The 20,938-nt window shown below is 37.8% G+C and overlaps 1 protein-coding gene across 4 annotated transcripts in view; it reads right to left on the minus strand.

Annotated features, from left to right (window-relative positions):
- CDK14 (cyclin dependent kinase 14) overlaps positions 1-20,938 on the minus strand; it is a 311,217-nt gene that overhangs the window by 181,197 nt on the left and 109,082 nt on the right. For all 4 annotated transcript variants that reach the window (XR_006181895.1, XM_042888949.1, XM_042888948.1 and 1 more), the window contains exon 6: positions 8,011-8,105. Coding sequence is in view for 3 of the 4 variants with exons in the window: in XM_042888949.1 (XP_042744883.1) it covers positions 8,011-8,105 (95 nt within the window). In the remaining variant the exon portion in view is untranslated. The remainder of the gene's footprint in view (positions 1-8,010; positions 8,106-20,938) is intronic.

Consider the following 20,938-nt stretch of genomic DNA (forward strand, 5'->3'; position numbering starts at 1 on the left):
TACATAAACAAACCTACCTGAAAATCCCAGAGAAAAAAGGGAAAACACAGTTGTGTGGGTGGTATTACACAATTATATATTTATTGATACCAAGTCTTTGCTCACTGCATACAGAACAACCTGGTCTGAGACTCAGATGGGTAGTACACACTGCTTGCAAAGAGTTGGCGAGCAAACCACAATGGTTTTAGCAAAATTCAGTTTTCTTCAGATGCCTCTTCTTTATTCTTATTCTGTGCCCACCTTAATAACAGTATCAAACTTGCTTTCCACATGAAGCAGGCTGAAGAGACAGCAAACACTTAACTTGATTATTTTAAGGAAAAAAAAAAAAATCACATCTCAGAAATCAGTAAGAATTTCTGTTTACTATGACCAAAATGCAGCAGCACATCATCACCTTGTTTAAACTGTGATGGAATTACAGTCCACAAAGTCAACATGCTGGGACAACTTTTACAAACTGAGCAACCTGCAATGCGCATGCAGAGATAAGTGTGTGCACTCTTTCTTTAATTTGCTTAATCTTTAGGTTTCACACAGCACTGACTTATACTCCCTATGTCAACTAACTCCACAATTACAATAGTCATCATCATCACTTCTGAAGATACAGAAAGCTTCTCCTTGGAGTATGACAGACAGCCCCAAGCTGACGGGGACAGAGGTCACCCCAGGACCATGTAAAGCAGACCACACACAGCTGAGTGCTGATGAGACACAAACAGCCATAACAGAACACCAGGTACAAAAACAAGTGTGGTCACGATAGTAGGCTGGACGCACAGCACAAGATGAGTCTGCTACGGTAGTATGCTGTGCTACAAAGAAGTTGCTACCTTCACAGCAGGAAAGAACAGTGCAAACACTTTCACTAAAAGCTTCAGCATTCTCCGGCAGACCTGTCTCCACATTGGCTGAGTGGTTTATTTTCAGCCATGCCTCCCAATCCCAACTGTCCATATATAATCACAGAATTAATAAAAATTTTATGGGAAAAATTGCAGTTCAGACTAAGATGTGAAAAGAATAACAGTGCTACTATGGATTATACCTTCTATACTCAAAACAGTAAGACAAGAATAAACAATCAGACCTGTTTTTACTTTCAATTGTTGCATCTGTCTATTATTCAAACTAAATTCTTGATTACACACTATTTTTTAATATCATAAAACTACAGCCATTTTATAAAGATAACTGCAATTATTAATATCTTTATCCTGATTCCAAGGTTTTTTAAAAATATAATTACTTTGCCAGAAATGCTCACCCCAAGTTTCTGTTTCCAACAATGTCTCAGATCTTCATTTTTTACAAATAGTACTAAAATGGTACAAAGATGCATAATGCTAATTGAGAAGTGAAAATCTATTTTTAAGATTTACAGTCATCACTCTCCAACTGTTTTTGCCTTCTCCCCCTAATCTGCACCAAGTAAATCAGAGTATTTCATTGTTAGAGAAATTAAACAGCAATTATAACACACATTATCAAAGAGCAAGAGAACATAGTTTAACTAGATTGGACAGTCTCTAAGTTGAGACACTGTCAGTTTTCACCTCAGAGGGAACACGACAAAGCCAGTTTATTACTGACATTAAAAGATGACGAATATTACTTTTGGTAGAGTTGAGCAGAGATCTGTATTTATACAAGGGCTATTCTTCAAGTAATGCCTCCAATGTTATGATGTTGTCCCACAATTTCAGAGATGGATGTTGGTAATATGGTAGTAGAGGCTGAACCTTCCCACCAGTACTACATTACATTTTGTTGCAGTGTGACGGATGGCAGCAGAGGGGCAGTCTGGTAAAATGGTACCTGCTGTGGAAGTGCATATGAAGCAAAGATGTCACTGAATTCCTCCACACGGAAAAAAATGCACCTACTGACATTCATCATTGCTGAATATTTCTGGAGACCAAACAGTGGATGTGAGCACAGTGAAGCAGTGAGTGGTACATTTCAGTAATGACAACAGCGACAGTTGGTCACCCCTCCTGATGCAGCTTTTGTTCACTGCCATCAAAAATACACAGCTAAAGGTATTGACACTGTTGAAAAGCTGTGTTTCGTAGCTGAGAATTTGCTCTATCAAATAGTGTTGTTGTGCTCTTTCTAAATGTTGTAGTTTCCATGGAAACAAATAGGAGGCATTACTTTCAAGCGACCTACATAGAAATTACCAATTAAAAAAAACCCCTAAAACTAAAATTGCCAGTCATAGAGAAACCATCACTCCATAATATCTTTTTCAGTGCTTTATTATCCTTATCATTAAAGAGTTTTATAGTTTAATCGCACTCTTCCTTACCACAATCTTAGGTTATTTGATTTTTTTATTCTCTTTACCATTGACATGGAAATAGGTCTCTGTCATTATGACTTATTCAATGGTTTTCAACTATCTCATCCTTCCACCTCACCCCTCAAACAGCCATACTGTGACTTCTCCTCATAAGCCATTCATTCTGAATGGTTGCTTTTTCCCCCTCAGCTTTCCAGTTGATTTATACAATCATAGAATTCTTAAAATTGGAAGGGACCTTTAAAGGTAATCTAGACCTCAGCAATAAACAGGGACATGCACAGCTAGATCAGGTTGCCTAAGGCCTGATCCAGCCCTCACCTTGAAAGTCTCCAGGGATGGGGCATCCACCAGTTGATTTATATTTTGCTTGTATATCCAAGGCTGGTGGCATTACCTGTACTGAGTAGAACATTACATAGAATATCTTCCTTGTTTCCTATATAGAATATCTTCCTTGTTTCTACCATTTCATTCATCTGCTCAACTTTGGTATTACTTACGCTTTTTTTGTTGTTCCAGGCTTTTTAACACTCTATATTGAATACATTTCTTACTACTTAACTAAAAGAACAACCAAATGTTGGAAAGCACATTGCAAAACTACACATTTGACTATAAGGTTATAAAAAACATTGGTAAATGGTACAAAGAGTAGATACTTAGGCAAAACCTCCCAGTTTGTTAGACTGACAGTTTTGATTAATCTTCAGATGAGGTCTGCGTATACTTGTGAGACCTTCAAAGTAAAACAGAGTAACGTTTCTCCTCGCACTAGGCTTGTGTGAGCCTCTCACCAGGCCTCCTTCACCTAGCAGGAATAGCTGAGATTTAAAAATAGATTTTTTCATTCCTTCTTCCCTGCTGATTCCAGAACCTGGCAGTCTCTACTAGACACCAAAGCAGCAAGCAATTTCCTTCTCAAATCCCTTCTGAATCCCTGTCTCCTGAGGCTGACTTTGCATTTCCAACTTACACTTGGACATTAGCATTTCCCATCTCCAATTTGCTCATTAAAAATTGAAAAACAAAGCTTTCCCAAGAGCAGTATTCCCCGTCAGCCTGTTCTTAAAAGTACAGGATTCCCTTTCTCTTTGCTCCTTTATTCTGTTGTCTTATTGACTGCAATTTAAATAGTACAACTTGAGGCAAACCTGGGTAACGAGGCAGGGGTTTAAGAAACAGGGGAATGGTTAAGGAAAGTGGAAACTATCAAATTCACTGTTATCATGCCTGGGAGTCCTCAAAAACTCTGCTCCTTTCCTGAGCTGGACAAAGATCACTGCAAGAACCCCCTGGTTTGACAACACACCTTGACCTCAAAAGGGAAGAAAATGGCCCAACATTTCACTCACATCAAAATAGGGTAGCTAAGCTGAAATTAAAGCAGCTCTGAGACTCTACAGGCTTTCCATGCTCTCTCCTATGTTCTGCACAACACTATTTTTACATACCACCAAGTCCATCCTACCTATAGATTCAGTATAGTTTCACTAATAAATTAAACAGAAGAGCAATGATGTGCTTTGATCCACATTATTAACAGATAAGAAACTCGACATTTTCAATGCAAATTTTTTTTAATCCTTTTAGATAGTAAGTGTTGACAATTCTCTTGCGTAACACTTCTCTAAGACATCCCATGTCAAAATCAAAATCTCAGATCTCAGAACTTCAACTCTGTGATACTTAATTGCAATAAAGAGTGTATAGCAGATTTTTCAATCAACACTAAAATGAAAAACTTGCATCTTTTCTTACAGGAAATAGGAGGAAAATGTAGTTGGTTTACTTCATTAAGACGCTCCCATAACAAGTTATTTTAGTTGTGGTAATCAAGCAATGAGAATTAAGCTTTCTTCCTTAATATAAAGTAATCTTTAAAAAGGAAAAGCATACAGAAAGATTAAAATAGGCAAGGTAATTGAAAGTGTTTGGTTCTAAATTACATTACTAGATTAGTCTGAAGGCTTTTTTTTTTTTACTGTTGAGGCAGAAATAATATTACTCATTACTCATACTTCCAGTTATAAATGTATTTGTTCTCATTTAAAATCTAGTTCATGAATACTGAAAGCATAATGTAAAGTATTGCTATACAAGCTCACTGTTATAAGCCAGGAATAGGACAAGTTACCAATTCATTTATGGATAACAATATACTTACATAATTACACATAACATTAAAGACGTCATTATCATTCTAACAAGCCAGTTGCAATATCATTGGTTTGAACTGCCTTTCAGGAATCGAAATTTCTGCTAAACACAACTGTTTTTAAATAAAAAAGTCAGGAATCAAATAGTATCAGCCACTGACAATTGTGGTAGAAAGAGATGTGTACTCATCTTCAGAGATGTCTGTAAAAAGGTCTGAGATCCTGTCTGTAAAATTCTTAATTTCCCTTGGCAACATTGACCACAACAGTGCCACTTGCCATACAACCTGGGGATAAGGGGAACTAAACTTATGTGAACAGCCTTCAGCAAATCCCTTTTTCATTTGGAAGCCATTACGATTTTAAACAGCATATGAAAAATGTATCAAAACTTCACATTTTTTTTCAGGTTCTATTTAGCACACATCAGTACAATTAACTTCAAAAAAACAAACAAACAAACAAAGAAACCACACAACAACACAACAACACAACATTTTCCATTCAGACATGAAAGACAATACCAATCCTTCAAGTTTTGAACAGTTCATCCTTACAACTGCTCACATCATAGGCAGCAGTTCCTTTCAGCTTCCTTTTCAGTATGCTTGAATGACCAACAGTAATTACATAGAGCTGATAGAAGAGTTACCAAAGCATAGAAAGAAATTATGCCCTACTGCTTATACTGAATTATTTTCAATTAAGTTCTCTTATTTGAAAGGAGCAAGCCTCCTTTCTTAACTTCCACAGAAATACGTAGCATTCCTTACAATACCAAAATGTTTATTGTATGGACCGTGAAATTTCCCAGCCATACAACTGTCACATATATTTTTAAAGATTGATTTGTCTTGCTTCCTGTTACTGTCAAGGTTAGAAAGTTCTGTCATGTTCACTTGTCTAACAAACTTCCACAAAAAAAGAAAAATTCTAGGTAGAGGTACTCAGGGAATTTAATCACTGCCACGTTTCCTTTCGGAGGATATTCTGCTTGCAGCTTTTAACTTATTATTGTAATGCATTTTGCTCTGAAAAGTGCTACATGAAATTAAGTTTTATTCTACTCTTCCAGGCTGAAACTGAACACCTCCGATAACCTCAGACATTTCATCAGTATTAATTCCCGAATGAAACTGTCACCAAACTATCAACCCAAAGTTTCCATTTGCTGGATTAGTAACCATTGATCCCAAATTTAATTATGAAATCTAATTCAAAAGATTTTTATTATATTTGAAATGGCCAATAGTAATTAACGACAATAGTGCATGAGTTCTGTGATGTTCCTTTACAAAGTAAATCAAACTCAAGCCTCCAAGGTTTGTTCAGCCTGCCCTTCAAAAATGTCCACCACTCTGTAGCTTTAATTGCATAAGTATTTCTATTGATTTTTGTAGAAATCACACGTAATATTAAGCCCTGTACAGATGTTTTAAGAAGCATTACAGACATGGAGTTCAATAACATCAATTATATAGTTAGATTCCATAATTAACCAGCCAAAATTGGTAAATTTGAATGGGCAACCTTAATTCTTGTCTCTGCACATTCATACTGTGCACTGAATGAACAAAAAAAGAAAAAAGGTCTTAGTGATCATGCAATTAGAACTGTATCATGCACACAGTTTAAGATATCCTCAAGCATGAAGCATTATCTATCCGATCAGCCCATAACTTCACACTACAGAATAATGAAAACAGTCTTTTTAAAGCAGTTCTGTCATCTCACAGAGTCGGAGTAAGCTACAACATGATTAAGATGTATTCCATAGGCTGGTTAGAGAGAACAAGACACCCTTCCCCTTATTCCTCAGCATCACCTTTCCAGACTCTGTCCACCAGCCAAAATAGCATAATAATAAAATACTACTTGAATCAGTTGCTTGAAACTGTTATCAAACAAAATCCTCTCACAGTTTTGATTTCTACCAAACACAAGGGAATAAAAAGGTGTAGCACCAGCATTTTTGATCACAAAAGCACTCTGTTTAAAAGTAAATATCTAAGTGAATTCAAAAGAACTGCTGCTGCATGAGGTTCAGTCTGTGCCCATGCTTACTAAGGGTGGCAACCTGATATAACACGTGGTTGAGAGCTAGAGTTTATAGACACTACTACTGCATGAAAAATCCAGAAATTTGGTATTAGTATTATATGCAAAAACATCTATTTTAGGGATAAAAATAATATTCTACATACTTAATTTCTCAGCCATTTCTGACTAAAATAGCTAAATACAGCCAAAGAGAAAAAGAACTGTATGAACTTGCGTTCATGTCTGCAAGTAATTCTACACTGACTGTTAAATGAAATTAGATACCAAAGCTTTTCCTATGCTAATACAGTTTATAAGTTAGGGACAGAGGAATCACGTTTTAAGAAAAAGTATTAGATTTGCATCATACACGAGGAAAACATATGTAATACATGCAACTGCTCAGTAGGCTCCTGTAAATGAATACCCTCATTATTAAAATGTAGCATTTCTATGCAAATAGACAGGGTAATCAGCTTCTCCCAACAAGAAGTCGTGGACTATCATGTAATGATTATGCCATTATATGGTGGACATGCATGCTTTCAAGAAACACAAAAAAAATCTCATCTGCCTTAAGTAGGGACATAGTAACAGTAAGTAGGCAATTTCCCATTTCTAAAACTAAATGAGTAATCACTGTGTGTTATAAATGCAAAGCCTTACTGACTGCAACACAATAACAGATATTATGCTGAAAATTCAACCTTCTCTAAACTCATTTGTTTCTTTTAAATTACATGTTGTTGGACCCTTCTGTGAAAACTGGGAGGTTAATTGTGATAGAACATTGCATAATTCCAAAGCCAAATGCTGAAGTACTTCTGCATAAATACCGTATGTTTGTCTCAGGGAAAGTGAAACGATTAATTAGGAGTTGAAGCCCAAGACTTTGGAAAGTAATTCTCTGAACACAATTAGATCGTTACACTGTATACTGCGAAAACTGAGGTTTTAATTAGTAGCTAAACCATGAGCTATGGCAAAAATAACAATAATCTGAAATTCTGAATTGTGTGTCAGATTTTGTTTTTTTTAACTGACATTGTTTATAACAAGACATTACACAGAAGCCAGTCACAACAAAAGCCTTTTAAATTTGTCACACTCCTCTGATGAAGGAGCTACCTGTTAAGAATTTTGTTTTTCTTCTTACCTATACTATCCTCATCTACTTTAAAATTAACTGTATTACATTAATCAAGTAAATGCTCTAACATTCCTAGTTACAAGCATAACTAGGAAGCAAAATATTGAACCGGTTTGGAAAGTCCTTACAGAGCCTATAAGCCGCATCTCCAGCTCTGACTCTGGTCTAGCCCACCCCGCCCTCTGTTTCAGCACACTTCATTATAAAGCATCATCTCCTTTAATCTCCACTCTTCTAAAGAAAGCACAGTGTTATTTTGGCCCAATTCATGGATCACTGACAGCAAATAGCTTTTCCATAGTAGTCAATGCATTCTGAAATGTATTGAGAACGTTAATAACTCTACTCACCACATATTCAAAAACGAGTGTTAAAGTCTCCTTTGTGTGAATGATGTCATGAAGCAGCACAATGTTTGCATGTTTCAGTCCTTTCAAAAGAGAAGCTGAAAAGGAAAACATACATGTTATTTAAAAAGAATCACAATATTTCACTTTGACTGGCCTATTTTTTTTAGTGACTCGGATGATTATTTGACATCTTGAACTTCACAACCTGATAACCAAGAGTTGCACTTCAGCATCCTTTAACTCTATGGACTTCAGTGCAGCTGAAGACCATGTGTTCCTATCCAGTGTGGCGCAGCAGCATGACGGCTAGAGGAGGCTTAGCAGCCTCCTACAGGTGAATCAATCATTAATTTTGAGATAGTAACTTCTAGAGAGAGTCAGGGAACTTCTAGAGAGAGTAGACTGGGAATTTCTAGAGAGAGTCCAGTAAGATGATGAGGGGCCTGGAGCATCTCCCTCATGAGAAAAGGATGAGCAAACTGGAACTGTTCAGCTTGGAAGAGATTGAAGGGTGATCTTACCAATGCTTATAAATATCTAAAGGGCAGGAGCCAAGTGCATAGGTCTAGCCTCTTTTTGGTGGTGTGCAGTAGGGACAGGATAAGGGGCAAGAGGCAAAAACTGAAATGCAGGGATTTTCATCTAAACTTAAGGAAAAAAAATATTTACTTTGTGGGTGACAGAGCACTGGAACAGGGTGCCCGGAGTGGTTGTGGAATTATCTTCTCTGGAAATGCTGAAAACCCACCTGGATGCTTTTCTGTTAGATCTGCTGTAGGGAACCTGCTTTAGCAGTGGGTTGGGCTTGATGATCTCCAGAGGTCCCCTCCAACCCCTATGATTCTGTGATCCTGATTAAACACCAAGTTTTGCTTCAAAAGAACACATTTTTGTCTGAGCCTGGGAGGGTTTCATGTGTTTTTTTCTTCAACGTTCCAACGCAACAAATTTCCAACCAAATTCTAAATCTCTCATATGAATGATATTTTAAGCTGTAATTGCCCTTTAACTTACCCAAAGAAATGAGAATAGAAAAATGGTGTTGTCACCATATACTTTTTCTTTAACAGAACCAGTTCATGTTTCCAGACTAGTGACAAATAAAGATTTGGTGAACTTCTAGGTGATCGCCCTCACTAAATTTATCTTCCTTCAGAATGCATATTTTATGTTTATACCATAATACATACTAAATATTCCACAAGTATGGCATATTTCAGCAATATGTGCTGACAAGCCATGCGTTGTTACCAAAGTCATGCTGTTTTGTCACCTCATGCATTCATCTGAACAGGCCTATCAGTCACTACAACAAAGTAAATAATAGATACAAAGACATGCAAATGAGTGGCATAGTTCAGTAGTGAATAACAGGGAACTTCTTTCTCTCATCCTTCATAGTCATAGAAAATAACAAATCACCAAATGACACTGTCAATTTCTAAGCCAGCATGCATCCCTCTCCACTGCTGTGTAAAATGGAAGTTAAGGAGCTCCCACAACACAATTATCCTTTGCTCTCCTATCGAAAGTTCTCCATTAGACTGAGGTAACTCCAGGGGTTATCTGGCTCTATATTGGGGTATGTACAAATCACAGCTCATAATGGTCTTTAAGAGATCCAACAAGCTGATGCCATTCAAGGAAGAAACACAATAGCAACACAGCATTTGGAAGGATCAATGCTGTCCTACAAGTATCCTCAGCAGCAAAACCCCAGATCTTAGTAAAGGGGAAAAAAGCATACAACAGCTTCAAAGCAAGTCCACAGGTAGCCTATTCCTGAACCTGCAAGTAAGCTCTATAACCAGGAATGTGGCAGCACTCCATCTTGAGTGAGGAGGTGAGAAACGATGCCTCCAGTGAGCTGATTCAGCTTGTGCAAAACAGCTCATGGCACAGAGAGTCCTGTGCCCTGAATACGATGCTACTGAGCAGTAAATTCGCTATTACGATTACTAAGCACTTGATCAATGCATCTCTAGTCCCGATTAGCATTGCACAAATAGAGTGGAAGTTTTCTTCTTCTGAAAGGAAAAGCCATGTACAATTTTTCACAGGAGATTTTCTTGGAGTAAATTTTCAAAGGAAACAGTGAAAAAATGCTACTGAAAGAGAGAAAGACACAAACAACAGACAATTAGAACAAATATTCCAAAAGAGTAGTTCTATCAGATATTTCTAACACTTGCAGTAATTGAGCTTTTCCCAGTGCTACTGCCAAATAGCCACACATGCAGAGAGATTGGGAACATAAAAAAATCTATGTCCTGGCAGAGCCTCTGTCAAACCATAATAGTATTTATGACCTCTGTCAGCTTTTGCTGTTCAGCCCATCACTTGAGGCCTCTAAATCCTCTGGTTGGCCATTACTATGTTACTAAAATCTGTATATGGGTCATTAAAGCTTAAACAGTACATTGAAAGCAGCTTACCCTGAGGTCTTTGCAAATATTCTTTCCTCTTTGGTCCCCTCCCCCTCTTATTTATCTTTTCTAATATCCAATTCTCTCCTTTTACAGTCTCAGTATTCAGTATCCGCTGTATTTTACAAGAACCACAAAGAATCACTTGTAGCTTGAGATTGTTGACTTCTCCCCTGGTCCAATTGAAATGTAGTAAATAATATGGCACAGAAAGTAAAATCATCTTAATTAAGCTAATTTTACATCATGAAAGCAAGAGGAAATTGCACTATCAATTTAAATTGCAACAAATCAAGTGCACCCAACAGAATTAACCCTTGGGTTTGCCTATCAGTACTGTGATTCTATTACTGATAGGATCACCAGTTCTTTGTGGAAATGTTACCTTGCTATAATGAGAAAAAAAAAAAAAAAAAAAAAAACCACAGAAAAAGAAAAAGAAAAACAAAAAAGAAAAAGAAATAAAAATAAACAGAAAAAAAGAAAATAGACCTGTCTGAGGTAGGAAAGCTGTTTCTTTTTCCATACAGCACTTTAAAAACAAAATGAAATGTGAACTGATGGTACTTGGGTGCTTTTTTCAGAAACAGTCCCTTTGAGAACAAATGACCAACACACCTACTCAGTTGAGCACCTTTTTGCTTGAAGGGGATGGAACTTTGGATGAACTCCACTTATTCAAAGACAAAACCCAGAAAGTCACGTGCAAGAGAACGAAAAGCAGAGTCCGGGGAATTCATCAGCATCACTCTGAGGCAAATTTGACTTCAACTTTGAAGCTACCAAAGCAGCTGCTGCTGGAGCTCCATGAGACACCAGGTGATCCTGTGCCTGATGTTACCATGTGAACAAAACATTGTCTTCGAATGCCAACTCAGTCCAGTGGTTATCACCCACAGATCTCACACAAAGATGTTTTCTTTTAAAATAAAAGGACAAAAAGTTGGTGAAGAAGATTACAACAAATCAGGCGTGGGAAAAACATTCTCATTTATCCTTAGTACATATTCTTAAAAACAAAATTGTATAGCGCTGCTTCAATGCTGCTTTCTTTTTTCATCCTCTGTATTCTACATAAGATAAACAGATGGCAGCATTTTTAATTCATTTCCCCAAAGAGTTTTGAGGAAGCACAGTAGCACATGATGATAAAATGCTTTTTTAAAACACTTTGGACAAAATATCATATGCACCTGAGTGGACAGGTGCTTTTTCTGTCACATGTGTTTACACGTTCTCTCACAACAATTTCTAGCATTAAAAAACAGGGCAGAGAAATTAGTGTCATACTTCAATAATTAATGACGTCCAAGATGATCATCTGAGTGACTTGTACAGAAGTTCAGGACTTGAACTAAAAGTAATGACACTCAGCACTTATCCATCAAGGACTAATAACATATTTGCATACCTAAAGGAAACACATTGTATTTGCCTGAATAACCATTACAGATTTCTCCTCCGACAAGGAGATGCTCTCATCTGTTATGAACTCCTGGCAATCTGCTTTATTGCTTGTGGTGGTCAAGGAGCTTTTTGCTGTTCCCAAAGGAGCTGGGTTCTAAAGTATGCTCCCTCCATGAGCAAGTCAATCCAGATGGACAGCAGCCAACTCCTACCCAAAACATGAGCAGCATTAGTAAATCAGTGCCTTGCTCCCTGCAGGGTTTACAGCATCAGCTCAAGCCTGGCACTCCACTAACATAGCCAGACCTACACTGACTTACATCCGGAAGGTTTGGAAAGCAAGCAGGATCCAAACAGTCCTCTGAAGAAGTCTATTCCATGCTCATGATGTCACATTTCAAAGCTGCTTTTCACTATCAACAAAAGTAACTACTGTTATCAACTCCCAGGCCTCACATAGGAAGAACATTTTACTAGCAGCACTATCAAAAATGGTATCTTCTGATATAGGGAGCACAGTCAGCCTCAATATTAATTGCGGAGCTTGGATCATCTGATCACAATTTGTTCATTCTTGCAATTCCTGGCTATCATCCTGTTCTCGCTTTGTGAAAGTCTCCACAGTGGCCCTAGATAAAAGAATCTCTGATGATTTCTAAATTGCCTGGTATTGCAGCAGCCTTGAAACTGTTCTCAGCAGTAACAAAACATCTCAGCCCTCATGCTGCTCGAATTTACCATAATGTACAACTGCTACTGCTCCTCTCACAGATTACATTCTCTATGCAAAGGCCCCAGCCTACTCCCACCCTCCTTCCAAAAAGTTACTGTGACAATGCTGCTTTTCTCAGTGTATAGTAATTGTGGTACCCTCTGAGGCTACCACGTACCAGTGCTCACCATCTCAGCAGCTTGCACACTGCTCCTCACAAGTGTTGTCCTTTGTCACTAATGTCACCATTACTCTCCTAATATTAGGAGAGTTTTATTCTTCAAGACAGCATGTTGTAGCAGTTTGTGCCTATTTCATATCGTTAACATAGCATCTTGGCTGCACTGTTTAATTTCTGAGACACTGAATCATGCAGATTGTAGTCAGTATCACAGATTTGGGAAAGCAAGTGATTTGCTCTATTTCAGAGCCAAACAACGTATCTGCAAAATTCTGTGGCTTGTCACATTCTGCAGACACAAAGACACTCTCTGACAGAGTGCCAACTTCTCATAAGCAGTTGGGTTCAGTCTCTTAATTCCGATATCTCTTGGAAAGATGCTTTTAGTGAGAAAACTTTCACAGCTTTTTTCTTTATCATGTCTTCAGAACAAATACACCCAAAAGTGCCTTACTGACTTCACAAATCACAGAAGTTCTGCTTCCTTTCCCAGAAACTTATGTTTTCAACTACACACATTTTATAGTTTTTTGTTGTTGTTGTTGTTTTTATTTGGCCTCCAAGGACAATGCCCCTTATGCTTCTCAACAACATCCTACACAGGGGAACACTTTGCGTGAAAAACAAGTACCCAGAACCATGGAAACAGGAACCCAGCACAGGAACAGGAATTCACCACTCTGTGTTGGTTTTGCAGTAATAAATGTGCAGAAATTTCCTCCTCAGAAACACAATCCCCCAATCTACACTTTGCTATTTTCGAGCTCACCCATTTGAAATAATTTGCTAAGAGCACATAGATTCATTTTCCTACGACCCCTATATTACACAATTCAATTCAGCAGAACTGTACGTCCCTGGTAAGACCACAATGACCACAGACTCCCCATGTTCTCACTGCAGGATAAATTCTGCAAAGTGATCATTATCTGTAATCTCAGGTAATTGACTTCAGAGCTGCACACCGGTAAATGCACAGAATTAGCTAGCTTCTGCTCTGATCTCGGAGAGCACAATGCAATGAAGATACACAGATCATAGTTCAGCTTTGAAAGATTTCTAGGAAGAAATTTCTCAAAAATTTCAAAGGTCCATGAGCTACAGGAAAAGCAGAAAAAGCAACGAAATTCCAACTGGTGATTATGTAGGCTTAGGTGAATTACCTACTTTACAGCCAACTCCGACCTCATGACGGTCTCTGCTAGATTTAACAAATGTCCTTTATTCTAGTTTTCATTAAGTCACGGGAAAAATGACAGTTTGGCATTAAGGAAGTGCCTCAAATCCTTGCAATAGAGAATTTGCCAGCCTCTCAACTGTAGGCTGCTTTGCTGAAGGAGTGCTTGGAAGACATGAGCCGCATCTACCTCCTCAGGCTGAAATTCAGTCTGACACATGAGTGGGCTGAACTTTTTTCCAAGCATTTATTTTTTGTGAAATTTCTACTTACTGCTCCTACTTGAAAATACGTAATATTATTTAAACCAGATATACAGAAAAAGAGCACGTATAACAACAGAGGCACCTTCAGCATTTCTAAAGAGGCTGAAGCCACTTTGCCTATTGAACTGTAACAATGCATTGGAAAGACTGATCAAATAAGCTCTGAAAAGCATTACAAAATAATATACTCACATATATACAGAAGACTGCTGCCATGTGAAATAAATGTCTCTTTCGTTATGTCCTAGATACAAATTTATGGGTTATGTATTGTTCCCGATGTTCTTCAGACACAAGTACACATGGAGGTCAAAAATAATGAGATATTATCTTATTAAAGCCAGACTGTCATGGAAAAAGACTGTAACATGCTGCTCATATCTTGACGGAGCCAGTCATATCTTGCCTTCACTTCACTTTCAGTACTCAACAGGAGGAAACTGTGTAAACCAAAAACACATCAGTGCTTATGGAAAACAATTCTACAACACAGGCAAACATGTGAGAGCGCCTGCAACCTTTTTGTACACAAATACCATGACTGGGACTAATAGCACAATGTACTAGTAAAACTGTCACTGTTTTATTAAGAGCTACTTTTTTTAGATTTGCTATTTTGCTGAATTTCAGACAGTTTTCATTTAAATATCTGTATTTTATCATAAGTTCTTTGCAAATTTTCAGTATAATCAGTTCCTCCATTTCTCAAAACATGGGCTTAAGTAACACCTTCCATAACCCCTCAGTAATCTTCCCCTTGAAAAAAAAAAAAATCCTCTATTTGAGTCAATACTTGAAACCTGAAAATATTTCAGATTTTAATACAGAAGTACACATTTCGCCTTCTCTGTGAAAACCCTTTAAATTTGGTCTGGTTACAAGATTTTGAAATCACTTCTTTGGATCAGACTGACACTAGGTACGTCATTATGTAGCATACAACTACACAACAGCCTTATATGAACAAAGGAAAAGTTAAGAGCAAGTCTGTGGGAGAAGGAGGAGTAAAATTTTGAAAAACACTCTTGCAACTGTTGGTTCTTAAAGGACAGAAGACAGGCACCTGGGCTCAGAGATGGACTGTGAATGACTGGGATCCAGGACTCAAAGACAGGAAACCCAGATTACCCCAGCAATGACTCTAGAACTGAGTCACAGATGAGAAAAAGGAATGAGGAATGCAGAAAAGGGGAGAGTGCACGAGGGGTTACAATCCACAATGGAAGTTAGGATGAAAGCATAAAGAGAAATAAAAGCCAGAGGACAACCAGAGAAAGGGACAGAGTGCGCAGACAAGGCAGAACAGGGACAGAGCACAGAGTATGGGATGAGCGAGTATTGAAACTCAGGGCAAAGTAAAGGAGCGTACAGACAAGTAGCACATATTCTCCACTTAAGCCCATATCAGAACACAAGATTCCTGGTATAGGATTACCAACCTGCTGCTTTCAGCAGAAATCAATGAAAACACCTGGCACTTTTCTTCATTTCACTAACTTGAGTTAACAGATAGAAGCAAGCTAACGTGGCTCCCAGCTGGTGTTTCAGTTCAAGTAGCACATGTCCATATGAAATACAGAGCTTTCAAATACAATGAAACAGGAATGTAGACGCAACATCAGAAAATGGAATATGGATTTCCACTTGATTTGTCAAACAGAAAATGATATAAACAAAAATTTGAATCAAAATAAAGCAAACCATGCCAAGTGAAGTGAAGAAAGAATACATTTATAGTGGCTTCTACACAGTCACTACTACAAGATAAGCTAAAGCTTTCAGCACACAGTTGCTTCATTAGCTATCTTGCATTTATCTTGCATCTTGACAACCTTTAAAGTCACCATCTAACTTATCCAGCAGTGACTGCTTTGTGTGCCTGTACAGAACCCCAGAATGGTTGAGGTGGGAAAGGACCTCTGCAGGTCATCTGGTCCAAATCCTTCTCAAGCAGGGACATTTGAAGCACTAATTGTTCTCAGCTCCTTTTTTTTTCCCCCCAGAGATTGAAGAAGTGGTTATTGAAATCTAAGTTTTATACAGGATCAAGCGTGAATTTGATCCAGCAACTTGTCCAGCTTCACTGGAAAGCACAACGTTCTTTGTAGGATCTTGCTCATTCACTAGAGAAGTTAAATGACCACAGGACCAAGCCAGAGGAAAATTCTCCAGACTTTCATCCTTACCTCTTGGCTGGAGTCACTCAAGCTGAGATCATTAACATGATCTTTATTTTCTGGGCACGTGCACTTCAGATCTTCATTCACAGTTATCAGAACTAAGAGGTTCTTAGACAATTACTATGGAACCCCAAGTGCCTCTGTACATTCACATTATTCAACACTATGCAAGTACTTTGAAAGTCAGCAAATATCTCAAAATCACCATTCAAAAAAAACACACTTCAGCAAATGGGGTGATAGGAAGATAAACAAATATTTGCCAACTAGTCAGAGTACAGTGATAAGTAGTCTAGAAAAATCTCAAAACCATCTGTTTGAATAATGCACAGTAGGTGCATACAGCTAGAGCCACGCACAAGAACACTGAACAAAATTAATCATTCAGCATCTGACAAGGCAGAGATCACACAGCAGGAGCAAATATGGTGCTACTGTGTAATTAAAGAACTGCACTGCACAAACAGATTAAGTTTTCACAGATAATCTTAGTTCCGACAACTTCTGAACAATTGACTTTATAGTTGTAATAAAAACCTGCTGCAGTACATGGATACATGCCATACTGGCACTACACATTCCAAATGAGGGTCTAAGTAACTGAGCACCTACTGAAATCTTTGACCTACAGAAGTCAGTGTGAGTTCTGTTAATCATTTTTCCTAATGCATTATGTTCAACAAGAAATCATCTATCTGCATTTAACTTCAGTGAGTGATTTCTTCGTATGTAGAAGATAGGAAGGAGTTTTGGGAAAGTATTTAACTGCATTAACATGAAATCCAGTCACCCACCAGCATATTTTATCCACAAGTGAGGAATAGAAAAAAAAGGAAAAAAAAAAAAACCACACACACACACAAAAAAAACCACAACCCTATTTACTAAAACCTTCTTTTTTGCTATATTTTTCTGTGGGGCATTTCCTCCAGCAAAAATACTGCATGAAAAGCAGAAAGAAATATTTCTGTCAGCATACACTTAAGACTGCAGGAAAAAAAAGCTAGTGGCATACGTCTTGCTTTTTTTCTTTCTTTTTCTTTCTTTTTCTTTTTTTTTTTTTTTTTTGGAAAGAGAGAGAGACGGAAGCCTTTAAGGGATCATGTCAATTTTCTTTTTCTGGGTGGGTGAGGCTCAACATGCCTCTTCACTTACAGCTGGAAAATGATGCTGTTGCGAACATGGCATTGCTTTGTCTCTTGTGGAATGATGTAAAGGTTAAAGAAAGGCAGGCTCAGAAAGAAGCTGGCAAATATTATTTTTATGAATATTTTAGTCAATAGAATTACAGTGAAGGCATGCTGTTCTGCTACTGAAAGGAGAATGACAGTGTGTATATGAAATTTACATATTTCATAACAGTAAATGAAATCCAATCACAGCGTAACTAGGACTAAAAAGCAACTTAAAACAATGAATTCTGTCTACATCTCTTTGATGCATATTACTTCATTTGCATGAAATCTTTCCTTCCCATCCAAAAAGTGCAAAGCACATAAACAATGAAATGGCAAGGTTCCCTCAAGTAACTTGTAAACTAATTTCCAAAATGAAAAGTAACATAAAATGGTGATGAAGTAATCTGGCAGACACTACAACAGCAAAACCCAGTGATAATTACAGTGAAGGTTATTGCGAAGTGTTTTCCAGATGAAAGAGGCTGCATTACAAACTACTAACGATGCTGTACTACCAACAGCAAAGAACTTTGGTGCCAACACTGGCAATCACCAGCTTAGCAATCATATCTGAACTTGAGCATTCTTTTCACATCTTAAGGACCTACCAGCTTACAAAGGGTAGATATGATGTGTTCCTCCAGTCTTTGCTATGGGTATTCTAATCCCTTCATTCTCACCTTAACTGCCATTTACTCTTGCAATTCATAGCATCCATCATCAATGTTAATTGAATTTAAGGTGAAATCAATTAGGAAGGGAGAAACAGAAAACCGTAAAATAGACCCACACGATTTTTGCTTTATTCACCCTGGAATACAGTCAAATCTAAATCAGGATGATGGCCAACTTTACAAGTTTACATTCAAATGACATGAAGATCTGTACTACGCTGTCTAGAGCAGCATGTGCTTATTTGAACCTTATGAACAATGATCAATTTTTAAAAGGACAAAAAATTCCTTTAAGCAAAAAAAGACAAGCACTGCATGTCACTATATAAAGCAGCTGGCCCTCACAGAAAGTAAGAGAGGTGCCAGTAAAGAAAAGAGGGGCTGCAGGAATGTCTCAGCTTCACAAAGCTGACAGCCACAGCCAATAATGACAGGGTGACGATAAAGTTAAGTGATGCTAACATCAACAAGAAACCCAGTTGAGGTAAGTTAGTCATTTCTAGCCCCTGTGTTTGAAAAAAAAAAGCCAAACAAAATATAAACAAAGAAACCATAATTTTCAAAGAGAGATTCTGAATTACCTGTGTAAATACATTGTATCAACAAAATTGTAGATCTAAATCCATACTGGAAGTCATTCTGAGCAACAACATAAACAAAACACACCCAAGAAACACGAAAGTATACATTAAAGAGATCTGTCAGCATAACCCATTAACACCACAGGTGGTAAGAAATTATATATATTTTTAAAAGGCCAACTCAACAACTAACAGCTCGTCTGTCTCCTACTTGCAGACATAAAACATCACTTTCCAGTCCTCTTGAAAATAGACTTGCTTCTTCCATCCTGTTGTGTCATGCATCAATTATGAGATAATTATATCAATTTCATATTTGCTTTTCCAGATAAGATTCTTTTTATAGAATCATAGTAATCAATAATAATGGTCTTAAAATTGATAGTACAGCCTCATAAAGTACCAGCTTCTGCAAGACAACACTATTGCCTTGCCAAACTTTAATCAGATGTCCTGATCTTTTACAGTTTGTGTCTGATAGTGTTTGTTCCAGTCCAAACAGGTCAGCCTTCTCCAAGAAAGGACTCGAGGACAAAAGCACTCTTTAATGTTGTTGACCTTATCTTCAAACAGTTCTCAGATCTTATGCACTGAAAGGCAGCCACCAAAAGTTGCACTTCAGGTCAAGGACATGTTTTTTCTTGTTTCTTGAAAATCTGTCCAATTTTTCAAAGTTTATATCTGGTCAGTGGAAAAGCCTACTTCAAAGCTACTCTTCATAACAGCTAAAATCTCCTGAAGAATCCACTCTCCCTGAGCACAATCAAACATTCAGATATTTGGCAAAAGCAAGGAAATTTGAGCCAACAAGTTTGAAACCAAATGTCAGCTATAGATGGGACTATGTTAGTAATAAAGCTCTTCTGATAGTTCCCCCCAGAGTACACCAAAACTGTTCTTGGATGAACGTATTTCCAAGCCTGTTTGATTGCTGCTCCCTCTCGCTCCTTATTGCTGCTAATGACAAAAAGGCTGTGAAATGCTGCCCTGCCCACGTAGAGTCCCATCTCAGCCCCATAGGCTCCTGGCTGAGGCCTCCAACCCTTCCCATCTTCCTGTGACTGCTTTCCACACCTGCTGCTGCACTGAGTGGCTTCTGTGACTTGAATTCTTCCAGACCCACCAACCATTCCTAACTGACAGTTTTCAGTATCACTTTTCTCCTAGTTCTCCTTTCTATCAGCACTCACATACAGGCATTGCCAAGTATCTCAGTGAGGCAGGCTTCCTTTCCCAGGCTGTGCCAAAGCACAGCAGAAAGGGGAACAAGGATGGAAAAGGTTAAAATGTAAGGAAGATAGAAGAAAAAAAAAAAAAAGAAAAAAAAAGCGCATGGATAATGCATATAAAGTTTTTAACCTGATTGATATCATGGGAAAAACAACAACAACAACAACATACAAATAAGTTTTTTCTTTTTCTTCTTCTTCCTTTTTTACACTTCTGCAATGCAATATGGCACATGAAAAATCCCCTTGTGAAATTGGCTTAAGTGACATCCAAAAGTTCAGGAGAAACCAATGAACCAAAATCAGAGCACTTAGATCTAAGTCCACCTTCACCCATATGAACCCTAAGACAAAGCTAATTCTTTAATAGAACTCTTTAAGCCTGTCTTGATTATTATTATGGTTGAACACAGCAGTGACCTGCTATCCAAAAGCACGAGGCATACAATGGAACAGAAAACAAGCAGGGTGCCTTAGTGAGCAGCTGGATCTAGAACTACTACAACCGGCCTAAATCAATGCATTTCTTTTCCACTTTTAATTAGAAGGATCAAAATGAATAAAATACTCCTAGGTTGAGTGATTCAATAAATAGGTATAGCAGTCATTATAACTGATGAATTCTTTGTATTTACAGAAATCATGCAAGGGAGAAATGAAACTTTAGCTTAATCCAATTTGATAGAGCACAAATTACACCATTCAGCGTACCAATGTAGCTCCAATATTGGACCTGAAGATCTCCTTATAAACAAACCAGTCAAAGAGAAGACTATCATCTCACCAGCTGAACCCCAAAAGATTGTCCAGCACAGACACAATGCTTCTTGGTGCTGTGCAACAAAAGTTGAATGCTTCCAGTGTTGGTGACAATGCTATGACCACAGTTTAAGAATTTAACAAAAACATCATGGCTT

Source organism: Lagopus leucura, unplaced genomic scaffold (genome assembly GCF_019238085.1).
Source record: "Lagopus leucura isolate 7727_CA_CO unplaced genomic scaffold, USGS_WTPT01 Super-Scaffold_100157, whole genome shotgun sequence".
Classification (NCBI taxonomy): Eukaryota; Metazoa; Chordata; class Aves; order Galliformes; family Phasianidae; genus Lagopus; species Lagopus leucura.